Source organism: Rhinoraja longicauda, chromosome 8, assembly GCF_053455715.1.
Source record: "Rhinoraja longicauda isolate Sanriku21f chromosome 8, sRhiLon1.1, whole genome shotgun sequence".
Taxonomy (NCBI): Eukaryota; Metazoa; Chordata; class Chondrichthyes; order Rajiformes; family Arhynchobatidae; genus Rhinoraja; species Rhinoraja longicauda.
Window position 1 is genome coordinate 45,646,464 of NC_135960.1, and position 18,258 is coordinate 45,664,721.

General features: G+C 44.2%; 1 protein-coding gene across 2 annotated transcripts in view; it reads left to right on the plus strand.

The window, feature by feature from the left end:
• The first annotated feature begins 5,197 nt into the window (after positions 1-5,197).
• LOC144595916 (RNA-binding motif, single-stranded-interacting protein 1-like) overlaps positions 5,198-18,258 on the plus strand; it is a 74,991-nt gene continuing 61,930 nt past the window's right edge. For both annotated transcript variants that reach the window (XM_078403822.1, XM_078403823.1), the window contains exon 1: positions 5,198-5,428. In XM_078403822.1, the coding sequence (XP_078259948.1) occupies positions 5,363-5,428 (66 nt within the window). In that variant the 5' untranslated portion in view covers positions 5,198-5,362. The remainder of the gene's footprint in view (positions 5,429-18,258) is intronic.

Here is an 18,258-nt window from a genome sequence, read left to right on the forward strand (position 1 = left end):
CACCCACAAATCCTGCCCAGCCCCCCACCCCCCCCCCCTCCTTCCCTCTGACGGGAGTTCTGCAACACCCTCTTTCACTGCTCCCCCTCTGTGATTCACACTGCTCCCCGACCATGTTTTAATCCAGCCATTGTGGGCTCCACCCTTACTGAGGTCATCTGTTGCCGGCCCTGATTTGTGCTGGTCGTTTCTTGCCTACAGTTTATTTCCAACCCCTATCCCCCCCATCCCCAACTCTACTTTCAGTTTGAAGATGGGTTCCAACCCAAAACAACACCTATTCCTTCTCTGCAGAGATCCTGCCTTACCCGTTGAGTTACTCCAGCATTTTGTGTCTATTCTGCTAAAACTCTTCTGAATCCTTGTGTCCCTTACAGATGCTTGATGTGCTGAATAATTTTACTATCTGGTTGATTTATCAGTGATTGGTAAACCTTTCTCAACTTTTGCAGTAATCTGCTATTAAACATACAACCATGAAGAAGGGTCCCCACCCGAAACATCTGCTATCCAAGTTCCCCAGAGATGCGGCCTGACCTGTTGAGTTACTGCAGCTCTTTGTGTCATTATTTTGGTAAACTAGCATCTGCAGTTCCTTGAGTATACAATCATAATGTATGGTTAATTGGCAGAATGATGCCTGGATTTGGGAGCATCAGCTACAGGGAGAGGTTGGACAGACTTAAATTGTTTTCTCTGGAATGCTGGGGGTTGTGAAGAGACCTAATAGAAGTACATAAAATTATGAGAGGTATAGATAGGGTAGACAGAACCATTCTCTTGAATGGAAACGTCAAATACTAGAAGGCATAGCTTTAAGGTGAGAGGGGCAACGTTTAAATGAGATGCATGGAGAATTTATTTTTTTACACACAGAGGGTGGTGGGTGCCTGGGACGCGCTGCCTGAAGTGGCGGTAAAGGGAATGATGGGATATGGATTATGTGCAGGAAGATAAGGGTTGGTCTTGGCATCATGTTCGGAAAAGACATTGTGGGCTGAAGGGCCTGTTCTTGTGCTGTACTGTTCTATGTTCTGTGTGTTAGCGCTTGGAATTCCTTTTCCCCAGAGATGCTGCCTGACCTGCTGAGTCACTCCATCACATTGTGTCAATCTTTGGTGTAAACCAGTATCTGCAGTTCCTTCCTACACATTTCTTCTAGTTTTGTTATCAATAAACATCCAATTTTCCCATTCCTTCATTGTTCTTATCCCACCTATGCATTCCTGCTAACAATCACAATGAGCACTCTTTACTCTAGACCGAGTCTGCGCTGAGCATCGATCCCCATACACTATCCTGCACACTGGGGACAATTTACAATTTTTACTGAAGCCAATTAATCTACAAAGCTGTACCCCGTCTTTCGAGTGTGGGAGAAAACTAGAGTACCCGGACACATCCAGCACTCCCTCGTTTATTCAACTTGTTACAGGCTCAAAATCTTCATAGCAGACTTGTCAAAGATAATTTGAAGGTATCACAAAAAGCTGGAGTAACTCAGCAGGTCAGGCAGCATCTCTGGAGAGAAGGAATGGGTGACATTTCGGGTTGAGACCATTCTTCAGACTGATCACTTTATTAAAAACAGACTTGTGCATTTTCCCCATGTCAAGTAAGCTAGTCTGAAGTTTATCATTCCTCCCTCTGTTTGTAAGAAATACAATTGTTATCTGTCAATCTGTAGGAACAAGCAAAGAATTTGTGGAATTTTTGGTAGACAACAACTCACACATCCATTATTCCCAACCTAAACATGCAGTGCATTACATCAGCTTCAATTCCATTCATTACACCAACACTACTTACTTTTAAAATACTTTGTTTTCCCCAGCTAGTGATTTACATTTGATCGGTGATTTGCTATTATTTCCAGCATTATTGCTATTATTGCCTTGGTTATTTTTTGCTGAATTCTTCAAAAAATCTTCTAATCTGGTTTCCTGCTACATGTTTGTTTCTTTAATTGAATGCTAGCTTTCAAATAATCACTTCTGTCCTGTTAGGCCTAATGACTTAAAGGGATAGGACTTGTTCTTAAACTTTGGCCTAAACCTTTGAACATTAGCCATTACCTGCAGAAATAAGGAACTAAAGATGCTGGTTTACCCCCAAAAATGATACAAAGTGCTGGAGTAACTCAGCAGGTCAGGCAGCGTCTCTGGAGAACATGGATAGGTGATGTTTTGAGTCGGGGCTCTTATTTAGTCTGATTGTAGGGGGGAGGGAGGACAAAGCCTGGCAGGTAATAGGTGAACACAGGTGGGGGGGGGGGGGGGGTTGAGGGGGGGATTGACAGATGGTTGGACAAAAGTTTTCTGTCTAAGCATCTGAGGTAGATTCACAGTCTACCAAAATCAAAAAAATGCCTCACGTCTTCTTTAATTGTTTTGTTTAGATTAAAGACCCTGGTTTCATATTGAACTAAATAATTTTCCGTTTTAATTTTAAATTGTATCAGGTTATACTGCTCTTCATTAAAGGCCACTTCACAGCGATATCATTAATCAGCTGCTTCTCTTTTCACGATACTTGCACACATCCTTCTCATGTCAAAGCCATGAGTTTGCCCTCCATACAATTACCACTCATTTAGTCTGTCCACTCCAATGCCCCCCTTGATTAACCTTTGTACAATATGCCTCTCCCTGTAACCTTCTTTACCACCTTGAGTAAGCCGTGAACCTGGAATGTGATGATGGGCAGATGGAGCCAGGTGGGGAAGGTGTGTTATGAGGGAGGAGATGGAGGGGAGGAAGATGGGGAGGAGAGAGAGGAAGAAAAGGGGGAGTGGAAGAGAAGGGAGAGGACAGGAGGAGGAGAGGGGAGGGAGAGGATGGTAGAGGAATAGGAGGGAGAGGTGGGCAGAGGAAAAGCCAGGAGAAGAGGAGAGGGGAGCAGGAAGAAAGGGGAGGGAGGAAAGAAAAAGGATAGAGGAGGGGAGAGGAGAAAGAAGGGGGAGAGGGAAGTGAGGGAGGGTGAGAGGAGAAAGTGGAAAAGGAGGGGAGAGGTGGGGCAAGGGGGAGAAGAGATGGGGAGAGGGGAGATATAGACAGGGAGCAGAGATCAAGGGAGAGCAAAGGTGTTGTTCTCCGTATTCTGCCTGTAGAATTCTCCAATTCAGCTTGCCCCTACTGCTTACGTTCCTTGTTCTTCTGATCCACCCGGCTCCTCTGACCCTCATGAGCCCTCTGCCACTCAGCTCCATTCCCTTTCCCCCACCTAGTTCCATCTGCCCACCACCCACACACCTCATCTACCGAGTGCTCTGTCCCTCCTCCCAACTGATTCTAGCCATCTGCTGTCCCTCCCTTACCTGCTTCCACTTATCACTTTCCTTACTTATCAGATTCCAGCATCTGCAGCCTTTTGTGTCTCCGCATCACCTTCTAGCCTCCGTCTCTATCCCCCACCCTCTCCCTCCTGGCTCTATCCACTTCTTTCTTCTCTCTCCTTATCTGTCTCTCCCTTTCACCCACCAGCCATTGTCTCCCGAAGCCCATTCCCAATCCCAGCTCCATCTGCCCATCAGAGGTTCCTGTCACAGGAGCAGAAATAGGCTATTCAGCCCATCGAGTTCACTCCACTATTCAGTCATGGCTGATCTATTCCCTCTCAATCCCATTCTCCTGCCTTCTGCCAATAACCTTTGACGTCCTTACTAATTAAGAACCTGTCAATCCCTGATTTAAAAATACCCAACGACTTGGTCTCCGCAGCCATCTGTGGCAATTAATTCCACAAATTCACCACCCTCTGACTAAAGAAATTCCTGCTCATCTCCTTGCTAGAGGTATGTCCTTTTATTCTAAGGCTGTGCCCTCTGGTCTTCTACTAGTGGAAACATCCTCTCCACATCCACTCTGCCACTGTTGTCAGGCAACTGAACTATCAGTTCTGACCTACCTCAGTGGAGACCCTTGGACTATCTTTGATCAAACTTCGCTGGACTGTCTTGCACTAAACGTTATTCACATTATTCCCTTTATCATGTATCTGTACACTGTGGATGGCACGATTGTAATCATGTATTGTCTTTCCACAGACTGGTTAGCACGCAACAAAAGCTTTTCACTGTAGCTTAGTACACGTGACAATAATCAAAACTCAAACTCAAACTTAACTCAATCCAGGCCTTTCACTATTCGGTACATTTCAATGAGATCCCCCCTTCATCCTTCTGAACCAGCAAGTACATCTGCAACCCTCCCTCCCCATCTCCCTCTACCTGGCTCAATGGATCTCTCCCCCCTCCCTCCACTCTCAGTCGTGATCCAGGGATTGATCTAAAACGTCAAGCATTCCTCTACATCCACAGATGCTGCCCAACCCATTGAATTCCTCCAGCAGTCGTTTAAAAAAAACCATATTTTATATCTTTGCATCTCACTAGTAAATATATATTGTTCAAAAGACCAGTCTTATTAGGAAAGCATCAGGTATCAAATACTGGAATATTTGCTTTTCCAATATTGAGCATGTAGGAAGGAACTGCAGATGCTGGTTTATGCTGAAGATAAGCACAAAATGCTGGAGTATCTCAGCAGGTCAGGCAGCATCTCTGGAGAGAAGCAATAGGTGACATTTTGGGTCGGAACCCTAGTTCCAGCACTTTGCACCTTTTTTGGGAAATTAGCATCTAGTTCCTTGTGCTTCCCTTTATTCTACACAGATATTTTTTTCACACGGAGGGTTGTAGGTATGTGGAAAAACTGCCAGAGGAGGTAGTTGATACTATAACAACATTTATCAGACATTTGGACAGGTACATAGAGAGTAAACGTTTAGAGGGATATGGGCCAAACGCAGGCAGGCGGGACTAGTGTGGATGGGACATGTTAGCCGGCATGGATGAGTTGGGCCGAAGGGCCTGTTTCCATGCTGCATGGTTCTGTATAGTTTCAGTGCATAATCACTTTGTGAGTTTTGTACTGATTACGCCATTATTTAATCTTTCAAATGTTCCTGTTTAGAGCTTCAATGCAAGAAAACTGTTCATGATTGGTATCTTTCTTAACTGAAAACAATGGCTCCTCTTCTTTTTTTGTATCACTTTCTGCAGAAGGGATTTGCCTGCGTCTGCCCCAGGCATAATGCCATTCATTCATCAGTGTGATCTCAGCCTGCCTTCCCTTCCCTTCCCTCCCTCCTCCCTCTGCCCTGTGGTTGTGCAGACTCCTCCCAATACTCAGGCCTACTGATCTGCCAGGGACTGACTGACTGTCCGTGTACAGCAGTGAGTTATGTGGCGCTCCCCCGACAAATTGGCCGGCTTGTAGATTCGCTGTTCGAGCTTCGCTTCCTGTGGAACATAATCTCCCCCTGTGCGGCTTGTCGGTGTGACACCCAAGCTCGGTAAAAGATGCTGCTGTCTGTGCCACCGATGGGATATGGCCCTCGCTCACACCGTCTACAGCAAGCTAAAAAGGTAACACAAAGGCTTTTCTCTCTTGCTTTTGGCAGCCCCTGGCTCTGCTCCACAGTGAGTCGGCCAGTGAGTCTTTCACACAATCTCCCTCTGAAAAAAAAATTGAAGCACGTAGTTCTTTGGGCTGGGTTTAAAAAAAAAAAATTAAGGATGTGACTGAGAAGGAAGTTGCAGAAACACAGGCAGGCTCATCAAAGGACGTCTTGTCATGTTCCCCCAGCAGTGGAATTCTTAGAACAGTTGCCAGGCCAACATCTTCTTTGCACAACTCTGGTCTTCTTAAAATTCACATTCATTTTCATGTAATGTTTTGTGAATCATGTCAGTCACTGGATCATTGAAAAGTAGTTTAAAAAATGCTGTAAATTCTTTGGCTTTTTGCTTAATTTGTAAATGTGGGGGAGATGTTCTCTGCTGTGTGGATTTGACAATTGTGGAATGTTATGGCCACCTCTGAATTCAGTGGGTGGACAACTTTATATGTTTTTAAAAACCATTATTGCATATTTGTGAAGTTAGACAAAATTCACAGCACGATAAAATGGTTCCTATGTAACTTGCTGAGGCAGCGGGTAGATTTTTCCAAAGGAATCTTGCAGTCCCATTTTAGTTTAAATTCAGCAGAACGGCCGTGTTAATATGTGTACGAAGGAAATGCAGATGCTGGCTTGCACCGAAGGCAGACACAAAATGCTGGTAACTCAGCGGGTCAGGCAGCATCTCTGGAGAACAGGAATAGGCGACATTTCAGGACGGAAACCTTCTTTAGACTGAAATACAGAGTGGGGGGAGGGAACTGGAGGAGAGAAAAGGCCAGAACAAATCTGTGTTAATATTTTCAATATGTCCATGGAATGAGAAGAGTGTGATACAGAAGTGGAATAAAATAGCATATTTTTGTGTTTGAAGCATTTAATTGAATGTTTACATTTTATTCATGTTTGGCCTCCATTACAATTTTCTTTTATCAGTTAAATGGCAATTTATTCTTGTTTATCATTTAAACACTGCTGTTAGTCCCCAGATACATCGTACTGTGTTGCCAAGAATATTATTGAACTTGCCAATAACATGTTCTTGATCCACAGGAAACCTAAAGTGAAGGCTATCATTACTTTGGTCCCACCTAAACAATTATACCTGTTGCAATGTGAGGAGTAGTTTATCAACAGGGACACATTTATAAAGAATTGCCACATGAATCTAGTGGTCGCTTGCAGAGGAAGCTGAAGTGATCTACCAGTCCCGAATGTTAGACAAAAAATACAAAGGTGACAAGCTGATAAATAGGCTCAATGCTTCCGGCCATTCCTTTCAGCACAGCTGTGTTAGAATATGGGGAATGAGTACAGGTCAAACTGGGGTGACTCGGATATTTTGAACAATCAACAATACCATGTACTCATCTCGTGCCTTTCATGTAGTGACATGTCCCAAAGCTCTTTACAGAGAAGTGCCATCAGACACAGTTAGAGACTGTGAGCCTTGCAAATGGCCACAAGGACAGATAGCTCCAGATTCAAGGACAGTTTCATCCCAGCTGTTGTGAGGCAACTGAACGGTCCTCTCACCAGCTAGAGAGCGTTCCTGACCTACCATCTACCTCATTGGAGACCTTTGAACTATCTTTAATCGCACTTTATCCCGCACTAAATGTTATACCCTTTATCATAGAGTCATACGGCGTGCAAACAGGCTCGACTGCCCATGCTTCCTGCCTCATCTACGCTAGTCCCACCTGCCTGCTTTTACAATACAATACAATACAATACAATATATCTTTATTGTCATTGTACAGGGGTACAACGAGATTCGGAATGCGCCTCCCATACGATGCAATAATTTAATTAGCTAGTCAGTATTAATTTAAACAACCCAATGAAACAAATTGTAACAATTGGCCCATATCCCTCTAAATCTACGATTAATTAATTTATCCTTTATCTGTGGGCTACTTGATTGTATTCATGCATGGTCTGTCCTTTGACTGTATAGCACACAAACAAAAGCTTTTCACTGTACCTCAGTGCATGCGACGATAATAATCTAAACTAAACTAAATTAAAATGACCAAAAGCTTGCTCAGAAAGCAAGGCTTTATGGCACATCTTAAAGTAGAAAGAGAGTTTAAAAGGTAGGGATCTTAAGGGTTTTCTTTCCAGATCTCAGGACATGGAGATTATACACAGGATGTCCTTAGAAAAAAAATACACAAAGTGCTGGAGTAACTCAGTAGGTCATGCAGCATCTCTGGAAAACATGGATGGAGAGTGACGTTTTGGGTCGGGGCCCTTCTTCAGACTCCAATAGTGGAGAGATACAAAATGCTGGAGTAACTCAGCGGGTCAGGCAGCATCTCTGGAGAAAAGGAATAGATGAAATTTCGGCTCGAAACTCTTCTTCAGACAGTCAGGGGAGAAGGAAAGGGGAGATGTAGAAGGTACATATAAATGAAAGATATGCAAAAATCAATGATGATCAGGGAAATGTAGAGTCCACAATGGTCTATTGTTGGCTATGGGGAAGGTGATAATAAATGATCGAGTGAAACTCAGCTGGACGACAGTGAAACTAGTAGTATAACGACTTGGGTGGGGGAGGGACAGAGAGAGAGAGAGAGAGGGGATGCAAGGGTTACTTGGAGTTAGCGAAATCAATAATCATACTGCTGGGTTGTAAGCTGCCCAAGCAAAATATAAGGTGCTGTTCCTCCAATTTGCATTTAGCCTCGCTCTGACAATGGAGGAGGCCCAGGACAGAAAGGTCAGTGTGGGAATGGGAAGGGGAGTTAGAGTTTGGCAACCAGGATGCAGATACAAGGAACTGCAGTGCTGGATTCTTGAGCAAAACACAAAGTGCTGGTGTCACTCAGCAGGTCAGGCAGCATCAGTGGAGGCAATGCAGATAACATTGAGTGTTGTGAGGCTAAAGCAGATGAAAGAGAAAAAGGGTCTATCTATAGGGAGTTTTAAATACAAACATAAACATTTTAACACTGAGGTGTTTCTTAACCCTTGACCTTTGTACAGTTTTGCAGGCACAGGAGTGATGGGTGAATAAAACATAGCACAAGGTAGGATCCAGACACAGAGTTTTATTTAAGGTTCGATGAGGGAGGGATAGCAGAAGTTCACGTTATTCCCTTTAACATGTACCTGTACACTGTGGATGGCTTGATTGTGATCTTGTATTGTCTTTCTGCTGACTGGTTAGCAGTCATCATAAGCTTTTCACTGTACCTTGATACATGTGGCAATAAACTAAACTCAAACTCAAGTGCTTTGGAATGTGCCTGGAATGCGCTGCCAGAAGTAATGGTGGAAGCAGATATGATAGTGGCATTTAAGAGACAGTTCAATGATCCAATGGTACTTTATCGTCACGTGTTCCTAAATACAATGAAATTATTTTCTTGCATACAGTTCAGTGACAATCCTGCTACACATCAGGCACAATCATACCATGTACAAGACAGAAGGCCACACTGAGTACATACACGAGTCGCCACATGTAGGTGCCATCTTGTACACTTCATGTCCAAAATTGTTTACGTGGATGTGCAGGGAATGGAGGGATATGGATCACATGCAGGCAGAGGAGATTATTTTAGTTTGGCATCATGTTCGGCTCAGACATTGTGGGTGGAAGGGCCTGTTCCTGTGCTGTACTGCTCTATGTTCTATGAATAACAAAGACGTGGATGAGGGTTATAGTGACCCAGAGCTGAGGAAGGTGCAGTTGTTTGACATTATGGAGGTGGAAATGGATAGTCTTAATTATGACGGGATTTGCCGCCAATACCTCATCAGTGGTGTCATGAAACATGACACCACTGTTGTGACAGTTTTGTTCAATTTTAAGGAGTTGCCAGGGTGAGGTATAAATAATCAGATGTGTATCAATTTGTTTCCGGATTTGGATATCCTGTCATTTAAAAAAATATTAATCATATTGTGTGATTAAAATTATTGCGTGCAATTAATTTTTGTTTTGTCAATTTCAGTAACTGGGAAGATTACTCTTTTCAGGAGATAGTTTATTTCCCAATACAAAGCACAAAGTGCTGGAGGAACTCAACAGGTCAGGCAGCGTCTGTGGAAGGAAATGGACTGACGATGTTTCGGTTTAGGCCCCTTCTTCAGACTGTCCCTCCACCTCCACAGATGCCTGACCTGTTGAGTTCTTCGAGCTATTTGCTTTTTACTCAATGAGACCGAAGAAGGGCCTCAACCTAAATAAAACACTGTCTGGCCATTCCCAGTGTAGATGATAGCCGACCCACTTTCTTAAAAATGATAATTTTACAAATAATAATTTAAAGAGATAATGCAATTGCTGAAATCAGAGTTCTGGATGAATTCAGCGGGTCAGGCAGCACCTGGGGAGGGGACGGACAGACGATGTTTTGAGATGGGACCCTTCTACAGTCAATAGTCTTGTCCCGCCACCCGCCCCCACTGCAATCAGACTGAAGAAGGGTCCCAACCCAAAACATCGTCTATCTGTTCCCTCCACAGATGCTGCCTGACCCGTCGAGTTCATACAGCACTTTGTGTTTTATTCAAGATACCAACATCGAGTGTCACAGACACATATATCATGGAAACTTGCCCTTTGTCCCAACATCCAGTGTCACATACATCATGGAAACTTGCCCTTCGTTCCAACTCATCCATGTTGACCAAAATGCCCCAATCTCTTACACCTCCTTAACTTGCTGTTTGCAAGATGATAATTTTTAAGAAAGATTTTTGTGGAGTTTTAGTTCTCTTGCCCCACCTCCAATCTGTTCAGAGAATGATAGGAAAGGTTAAATCTGACTGGCAGGGAGGCTGATGCTGTAAGTTTCAGTCCCATTCACCAGTCTAGCTGAAAACCTCTTCCTTTGCGACAATCAAGATTACATGTTAGTGCCAGTCTCGGAATTGAAAACATAAACTTGGCCAACATTTCAAGAGTCATAAGACACAAAGTGCTGGAGTAACTCAGCGGGTCAGGCAGCATCTTTGGAGAACATGGATAGGTGACGTTCTGGGTTGGAACCCTTCTCCAGTTTAATAGATCAGCAAACAGAAGGGTTTTAGATAACGTGGTCAGGGTAAATTAAGTTTAGGCAACAGAGTTTCCAATGCAAGATTTTCAGCAATGGATGAACTTAGAGAGAACAGGATTGAGGGATGTAATATTTGATCAAAACACAAAGTGCTGGAAGAACTCAGCGGGGTCAGGCAGCATCTGTGGAGGAATGGACTGCAAATGTTTCAGGTCGGGACCTTTTTCAGACTGACCATACTCAGTATTGGGAAGAAAGCTGAAAAGGAGAACTGGGAGGAGCGGTGGGACAAAGCCTGGCAAGGGCAACACAGTGGCACAGTGGTAGAGTTGCTGCCTTGCAGCGCCAGAGACATGGGTTTGAACCTGACCTCGGGTGCTGTCCGTTTATACATTCTCCCTGTGACCGCATGGGCTTTCTCCTGGTGCTCCGGTTTCTTCCCACTTTCCAAAAATGTGCAGGTCTGTATGTTAAATGGCTTCTGTAAAATTGTTCCCAGTGTGTAGGATAGAACTAGTGTATGGGGATCGCTGGTTGGCACGGACTCGTGGGCCGATGGGCCTATTTCCACACTGTATCTCTAAACTAAAAACTAAACTAAAGTGTTTGGTGGATACAGATGAGGAGAGGTTGATTGGCAGATGGGTGGAGTAAGTGACAAAGGCTGAAGATGAAAAGGAGACAAAAGGTTGTTAGATATGGAGAGAAGAGGAGGAGTGAAATGTCAAGCCATAGGGAGGGATATGGGTGTAAGGGGGTCAGAGGGAGGGAAAGAGGAGAGGTAAAGGGGAAATGAGGGACTCGATGATGGGAATTAGCATATGGAAGAGGGAAAGGAGAGGGTGACTGATTACAAGTCTTTGGCCTAACAGAAGCCTATTGCTATAGGTACAAGGAACTGCAGATGCTGGGTTCTCCAGAGATCCATGTTCTCCAGAGATGCTGCCTGACCTGCTGAATCACTCCAGCACTTTGTGTCTTTTCTTGAAACACTTTGCTGTTGCTGGGAAAGGATGGAGTCAGATGTACACTTCACCTTCCGGCTGCCGCGATAGAACCAAACACAGGGTCTCGTGTTATTGGGACTTTGTTGGAAGTACATCCTGCGTGGGATGTGATCAGATAATAAGGTTGCAATTAAGCCAGAGACATTGGCCAGGGAGAGGGTTATAATCAACGCTGAGAGAATAGAATTTGCGGTGAGGGTAGAGAGTGTCTTTGATCTTCCCAGAGTTTAACGGGAGATAATTTGGTCTCATCCCGGACTGAGTGCCTGATAACCATCCTGACAACACAGAAGATGAATAAGATGTTACTTTGTCAAACTAAACAGATACTGTCCTGGAGCGTAACTGTTGTCTGGTACAGAACATTTGAGTTGCTGTGTAAAGCCACGATCCCTTGTTTAACTGAGCTCCAGCATTGTCAGCTGCACGGAGGCAGAGAGGAGAGCTCTTCAGCGGGTAGTCCATAGAGCTCAGAAGACTATCGGAACACAGCTACCAGCCTTGGATGTCATCTACAACACACGATGCCTCAGAAAAGCCACCAGCATTCACAAAAACTCCTCACACCCCTGCAATAGTCTGTTCGAAATTCTACCATTGGGCAGGCCTTCTACGCCCGCACCTCCAGACTCAGGAATAGCTTCATCCCCAGGGCCATAGCTGCTATGAACCAGTCCTGCTGAGCCAGATGGTCACATCGCACAGTGAACTGGCACAGACCTACTTGAACTTTATACTGTTTTAAATCTGTTTCTAATTTTGTTTCACTGGGTTGTATAAATTTATACTTATTAGCTAATTAATTTATTGCATCGTATGGAAGGCGCATTCCCAATCTCGTTGTACCCCTGTACAATGACAATAAAGATATATTGTATTGTATTGTATTGTCAGGGCTGCTGCAGGCTAACATGGACCATAGAACATGGAATATATAACATGGAAAGAACACATCAGTTTTCTCCTAAGTTCCATGACTGGAGAACCGTACAGCACTGGGCGGCACAGGGGTAGAGTAGCTGTCTCACAGTGCCAGAGACCCGGGTTCAATCCTGACCATGTGCAAATGTTGCACGTTCTCCCTGTGACCTCGTGTGTTTCTTCCAGGTGCTTCAGTCTCCTCCCACACTCCAAAGAAGCGCACGTATGAAGGTTAATTGGCTTCGATAAAATTGTAAAATTATCCCTAGTGTGTAGGATAGTGTACTGTACGGGGATCGCTGGTCGGCATACTCGGTGGGTCGAAAGACCTCTTTACACGCTGTAAACCAAACTAAACATTTATTGATTTAAGTGAAGGTATAAATCTCCCTTCCTGCTTTCTTCCCTCCGCTTCCTTACAATCACTGAAGAAGGGTCAAGACCCAAAATGTCACCTACCCATGTTCTGCAGAGATGCTGCCTGATCCACTGAGTTACTCCAGCACTTTGTGTCCTTTTTTTGTAAACCAACATCTGCAGTTCCTCGTTTCTATTATTATAAACTATTGAGTCACTGAGTCATACTTGCTCAACTTGCCCATAACAACCATCATGTCCCATCTACACTAGTCCCACCTGACTGCGTAAAGCCCACATCTCTCTAAACCTTTCATATCCATGTACCTGTCTAAATGTTTCTTAAATGTTGCGATAGTATCTGTGTCACCCATCTCCTCCGGCAGCTCGTTCCATACACCCACCACCCTTTGGCAAAAGAAGTTACCCCTCGGGTTCCTATTAAATCTTTCCTTCCTCACCTTCAACCTTTGTCCTTTGATTCTCGATGCTCCCACTCTGGGCACGAAACTCTGAATTTATCCGATATCTCATGTTTACACAATCTATTCCTCTCTTGAAAGCACGCCCCACCAGACTCAGGAACAGCTTCTCATGAAGAGCCTCGACCCGAAATGTTAAAGACCCAGACATAGGTAGAGATGCTGACTGACCCCCTGAGTTACTCCAGAACTTTGTGTCCTTTGGTGTGTTAACCATCATCTGGAGTTCTTTGTTTTTTCAGCAGCCATCAAAATCAAAGACTTGTCCCTTCTGCTCCTGTTGCTCTGAAGGTACAGAAGCTTGAAAGCGCACACCACCAGACACGGGAAAAGCTTCTTCCCCTCTGTTATCAGGCTTCTGAATGGTCCTTCCATAAGCTTGGGTACTGTCGGATTCACCTCCACCCCATTGCGGACATTGGACTTTGTCCATAGAACAAATGCGCTACAATGCTGAGAACTATATTCTGCACTCTGTATCTTCCCCTTTCCTCTACCTATTGTGGTTGAGTTGGACTTGATTGTATTTATGTATAGTGCTGCTGGAGTCTTGCCATGTTGATGATAATGTGCTAGAACCATTATCTGTTCCTCACTTGTGCTATTTACTTCAAGTATATTTTGTGAGCTTGCTCAGCAAATTTCTGCTGAGCAAAATGTCCCTGATGTTTGCAAGAGATAGGGTGTGAGATTGTACTGTGAAATGCTCTGATCTGTTTAATCTGTGACGGCTGTTTCTCATTTCTCTGAGGCAAAATAATTTGCGGAGCCTGGTGACTGGGTGGGGGTTGGGACTGATGTGATCGCTCTTCGTAAGGATGGCACCTAGTAAAAGTCCAGCACCCTTGGTTCCAGAGCCTTGCTGGATTATCCATTTTGTCAGACCAACAGAGGTCACGGCCTCCCAGAGGAGTCCAATGATACGGAATGGTCCATCTAGGCTGCCGGGGGGATCGAGATACTGGCCTGCAAAGTCGGCTTCTGAAGTTGGCTATGGGAACGGATCTGCCGGCATCAACTAGCCTGGAGTTCCAGAGCCCCGGTGGCAGGGGACAAATTCAACCTGCCAAGGAAGTTCCTTGTGTCTAAAATCTCTGGGTACATTCTATCGCACGGGCAGGAAAGCCACACTGGAGATGACAGCACATTGATGCACATGTGAAAAGAAATGGCCATGGCAGATTAAAACCTTGGCTCCAGATCCCATGAACTCTCTAGACATCAGACCAAGCAGGCAAAGAAACATTCTGCTGATGGAACATAGCATGATGTACAGCTGATGGAACATAGCTGATGGTACAGCACAAGAACAGGCCCTTGGGCCCACAATGTATGTGCTGGACAGGATGCCAAGTCCAACTCTTACTTGCCGACACATAATCTGAATTCCCCCCCATTCCCTACATATCCACATAATGACCACATAACATGCTCTCTGACTGCACATTCAGAGCTGCTCCCAATTCAACGGTTCAATGGTGCTTTATTTGTCACGTATGCAACTGCACGGTGAAATTCTCTGCATATTTACACATACGGGCGCCGCCATACTTCGGCACCATGTCCAAAGTCCGGTCCACCAACATGCCCAGTCTACTGGAGCAGTTCCCAATCCAGGAAACCCCAGGCTCCTGCAGGGCCTTCCTCCATCGCCTTTGACCGGATCGACACGCGAACCGACGTCTCTCTCCTCGCCGCCCATCATTATGGCTCGGGGGCGCCTCCTACAGCCGACCTTGAAGACGCTGGAGGCATTACCCCGGTTCACCCTCCTACCGGCCCTTGCTTCTCCATTTTATGACCAGCTACATAGTGCTTCTGTGCCTGTCTCGCACATTGCCTGTTTGAAAAGGCCATTCTTTAATAGATCATGACTTTGCTTTGATTCCAGGGAGGTATTGACTAATTGGAAAGGTCAGAATTTGCCCATTATGCAGTCAAGTCTGAATCACAACAATAAAGAGATGTTTTTGGCCCTACTATGCATTGGCCCAATCTCATTGCCTTTGCAATCTGTAGTTTTGATTATCCTATGGACTTGTAGGCTGTTCAGTAAAAGATGGAACTAAATTAAAAGTAAATGCTCTGATTTTGATTAAAAAAAGAGGAGGGCAGCTGTGAAGTGTAACTAAAGCACAGCTCTCAAGATTCAAGAGTATTTAATTGTCATATGTACCCACAACAGAACTATGAAATTCTTACTCGCTGCAACTTCGCACAGGTCTGTAAACACAATAACACACAGATAATATAAAATCAAAACCCAGTAAAAATCAATGTTCTGTTTGAGCTGCACAGTTCCCCTCTCACCTTAAACTAATGTCCTCTTGATTCCTCTACCCTGGGTGAAAGACTCTGTGCATTCACCCTATTTGGCCCAATGAATACTGGCAGTTGCAGGCATGAATTAAATATGTACTCAGTGGCTAAAGGAAGTGAGGGAGGAAATGCAGTCAGCTCGGACTTATCATTTTCCAGTCTAAACTCGGAGTGGCTGAAAACGGGAAGGTTGCTGATTTTAGCAGGATGTTGAATTTTAGAAGGATGTTTTAAAAAAACAGCAAGTCAGCCGAACATTGGTAGTGTGATAGTTATTGGAAAAAAATTATGAGGGATGGCATAAATTAAAATATAAGAAGGCACAACTATTAATTAGGACGCCACAGTGGCGCAGTGGTAGAATTGCTGCCTTACAATGCCAGAGACCCGGGTTCGATCCTGACTGCGGGAGCTGTCTGTACGGAGTTTGTACGTTCTACCTGTGGTTGCGTGGGTTTTCTCCATGTGCTCCAGTTTCGTCCCACGCTCCAAATAAGGACATGTTTGTAGGTTGACTGACTTCGGTAAAATGATAAATTGTCCCTAGTGTGTAGGATAGTGTCAGTGTACGGGGTGATCACTGGTCAGCGTGGACTCGGTGGGCTGAAGGGTCTATTTCTGCGCTGTATCTCTAAAGTCTAAAGTAAAGTCTAGATTTAAAACAAGGCACAAAGTGCTGGAGTAACTCAGTGGGTCAGGCAGCATCTCTGGAGAACATGGATAAGTGCCGTCTCAGGTTGGCACCCTTCGTCAGACTTGGTTTAGAATTCAGGTTAACTTTGGGTTTATTGTCACGTGTACCGACCTACAGTGAAAAGCTATGTTTTGCATGCTATCCGAACAGATCAGATATTTACATCAATATAATCAAGTCAAATTCAAGTACAACAGGTAGAGCAAAGGGGAAGATATAGAATGCAGAATATAGTTCTCAGCATTGTAGCGCATCAGTTCCAGAGGCAAAGTCCAATGCCCACAATGGGGTAGAGGTGAATAGGACAGTGGCCTAGCCTATGGAAGGACCCTTCAGACGCCTGGTAACAGAGGGCTGAATGGAGTGGGGATCTGCTGGACTCAATACTCAAACTATTACTTTTCTTGGGTACAGGTCAATTATTAAGGCTTGTATATAGGTGCTGAGATTACAAAATTATCTAATAATGTTAAAAGTGGCAGTGTGGTTGGGAGTGACAAAGCAAGCTTCATCTGGAAAACACCAGGTGTCTTCCTGGAGCCTAGGAAGACACCAGCCTGATCATTACTTCTTCTCCCTGCACCTGTCCTGCAGAAGGTACAGAAGCTTGAAAGTGTGCACCACCAGACTCAGGAACAGCTTCTTCCATCAACAGCTCTGTTGTCAGGCTTCTGAATGGTCCTACAATAAACTAGGGTGCTGTCTAATTCACCTCTACACGATTGTGGACATTGGACTTTGTCTATGGAACTGATGCGCTACAATGCTGAGAACAATATTCTGCACTCTGTATCTTCCCCTTTGCTCTACCTATTGTACTTGAGTTTGACTTGATTGTGCTTATTTATAGTATTAGCTGATCTGTATAGATAGCATGCGAAACAAAGCTTTTTGCTGTACCTCGGCATATGGACAAAAATAATGTAAACTAAAATATCAATGGACTGGTTCGTTGGAGTCAAAAGTGGCAAATTCAATTCATTCTGAATTGTTAGCTTATGCATTTTAAGAGAGCTAACAATAAGGTAATAATTGTAATTGTTAGGATATAAGGAGTGAAGAGAGTCAATGGGACCTTCAGGTGCATAATCAAAATCAGGGATCAGATGATTCAAATAACATGAAGTATTTTGTCTTTATGGAATTTGAGTATGTGAGCAACATCATCATTCTGACACAACGTGCTGGAGTAACTCAGCGGGTTAGACAGCATCTTTGGAGAACATGGATGGGTGACATTTGTCCCTTTTTCAGACTGATTGTCTCATTCGCGAACTGCATTGATCCCTGTTAGGCCACTGTTAGGCCACATTTGGTTTACTTTAATTTATTATTGTCATGTGTACCGAGGGTACATTGAAAAACTTTTTGTTGCATGCTATCCAGTCAACGAAGACTATACATAATTACTATCAAGCCGTCAAGAGTGTACAGATATAGGATAAAGGGAATAATGTTCAGTGCATGATAAATTCCAGTAAAGTCCGATTAAAGATAGTTCAAGGGGTAGATGGGAGGTCTGGAGTGCTCTCTCTTTGGTCATCTCGTAGGATGGTTCAGTTGCATGATAACAGCTGGGATGAAACTGTCCCTGAATCTGGAAGTATGGGTTTTCAAACCTCTGTACCTCTTTATACCCTGTACCACACTGGGGTATTTTCTTTCAACAGAAGATTCTGAGGAATACAAAATTTTGAAGGACTGAGATAGAGTGGACAGGATGGACCTGTTCCCTTGGTAGAGAGGTTAATGACTAGTATTTGAATGAAGGATTAGTAGAGAGGAAAATTAGTTTCCCCCAAAAAGGGGTGGGTTTAGTTGAGTTGAGTTTAGTTTAATTTAATTTAGTTTAGAGATACAGCATGCTACCTGTAGAAAAGAAGGGATGATAGAGAAGATTTACAAGGATGTTGCCAGGAATTGAGGGCCTGAGCTATAGGGAGAGGTGGAGCTGGCAAGTACACTATTCCTTGGAGTGCAGCAGAATGAGGGGCAAT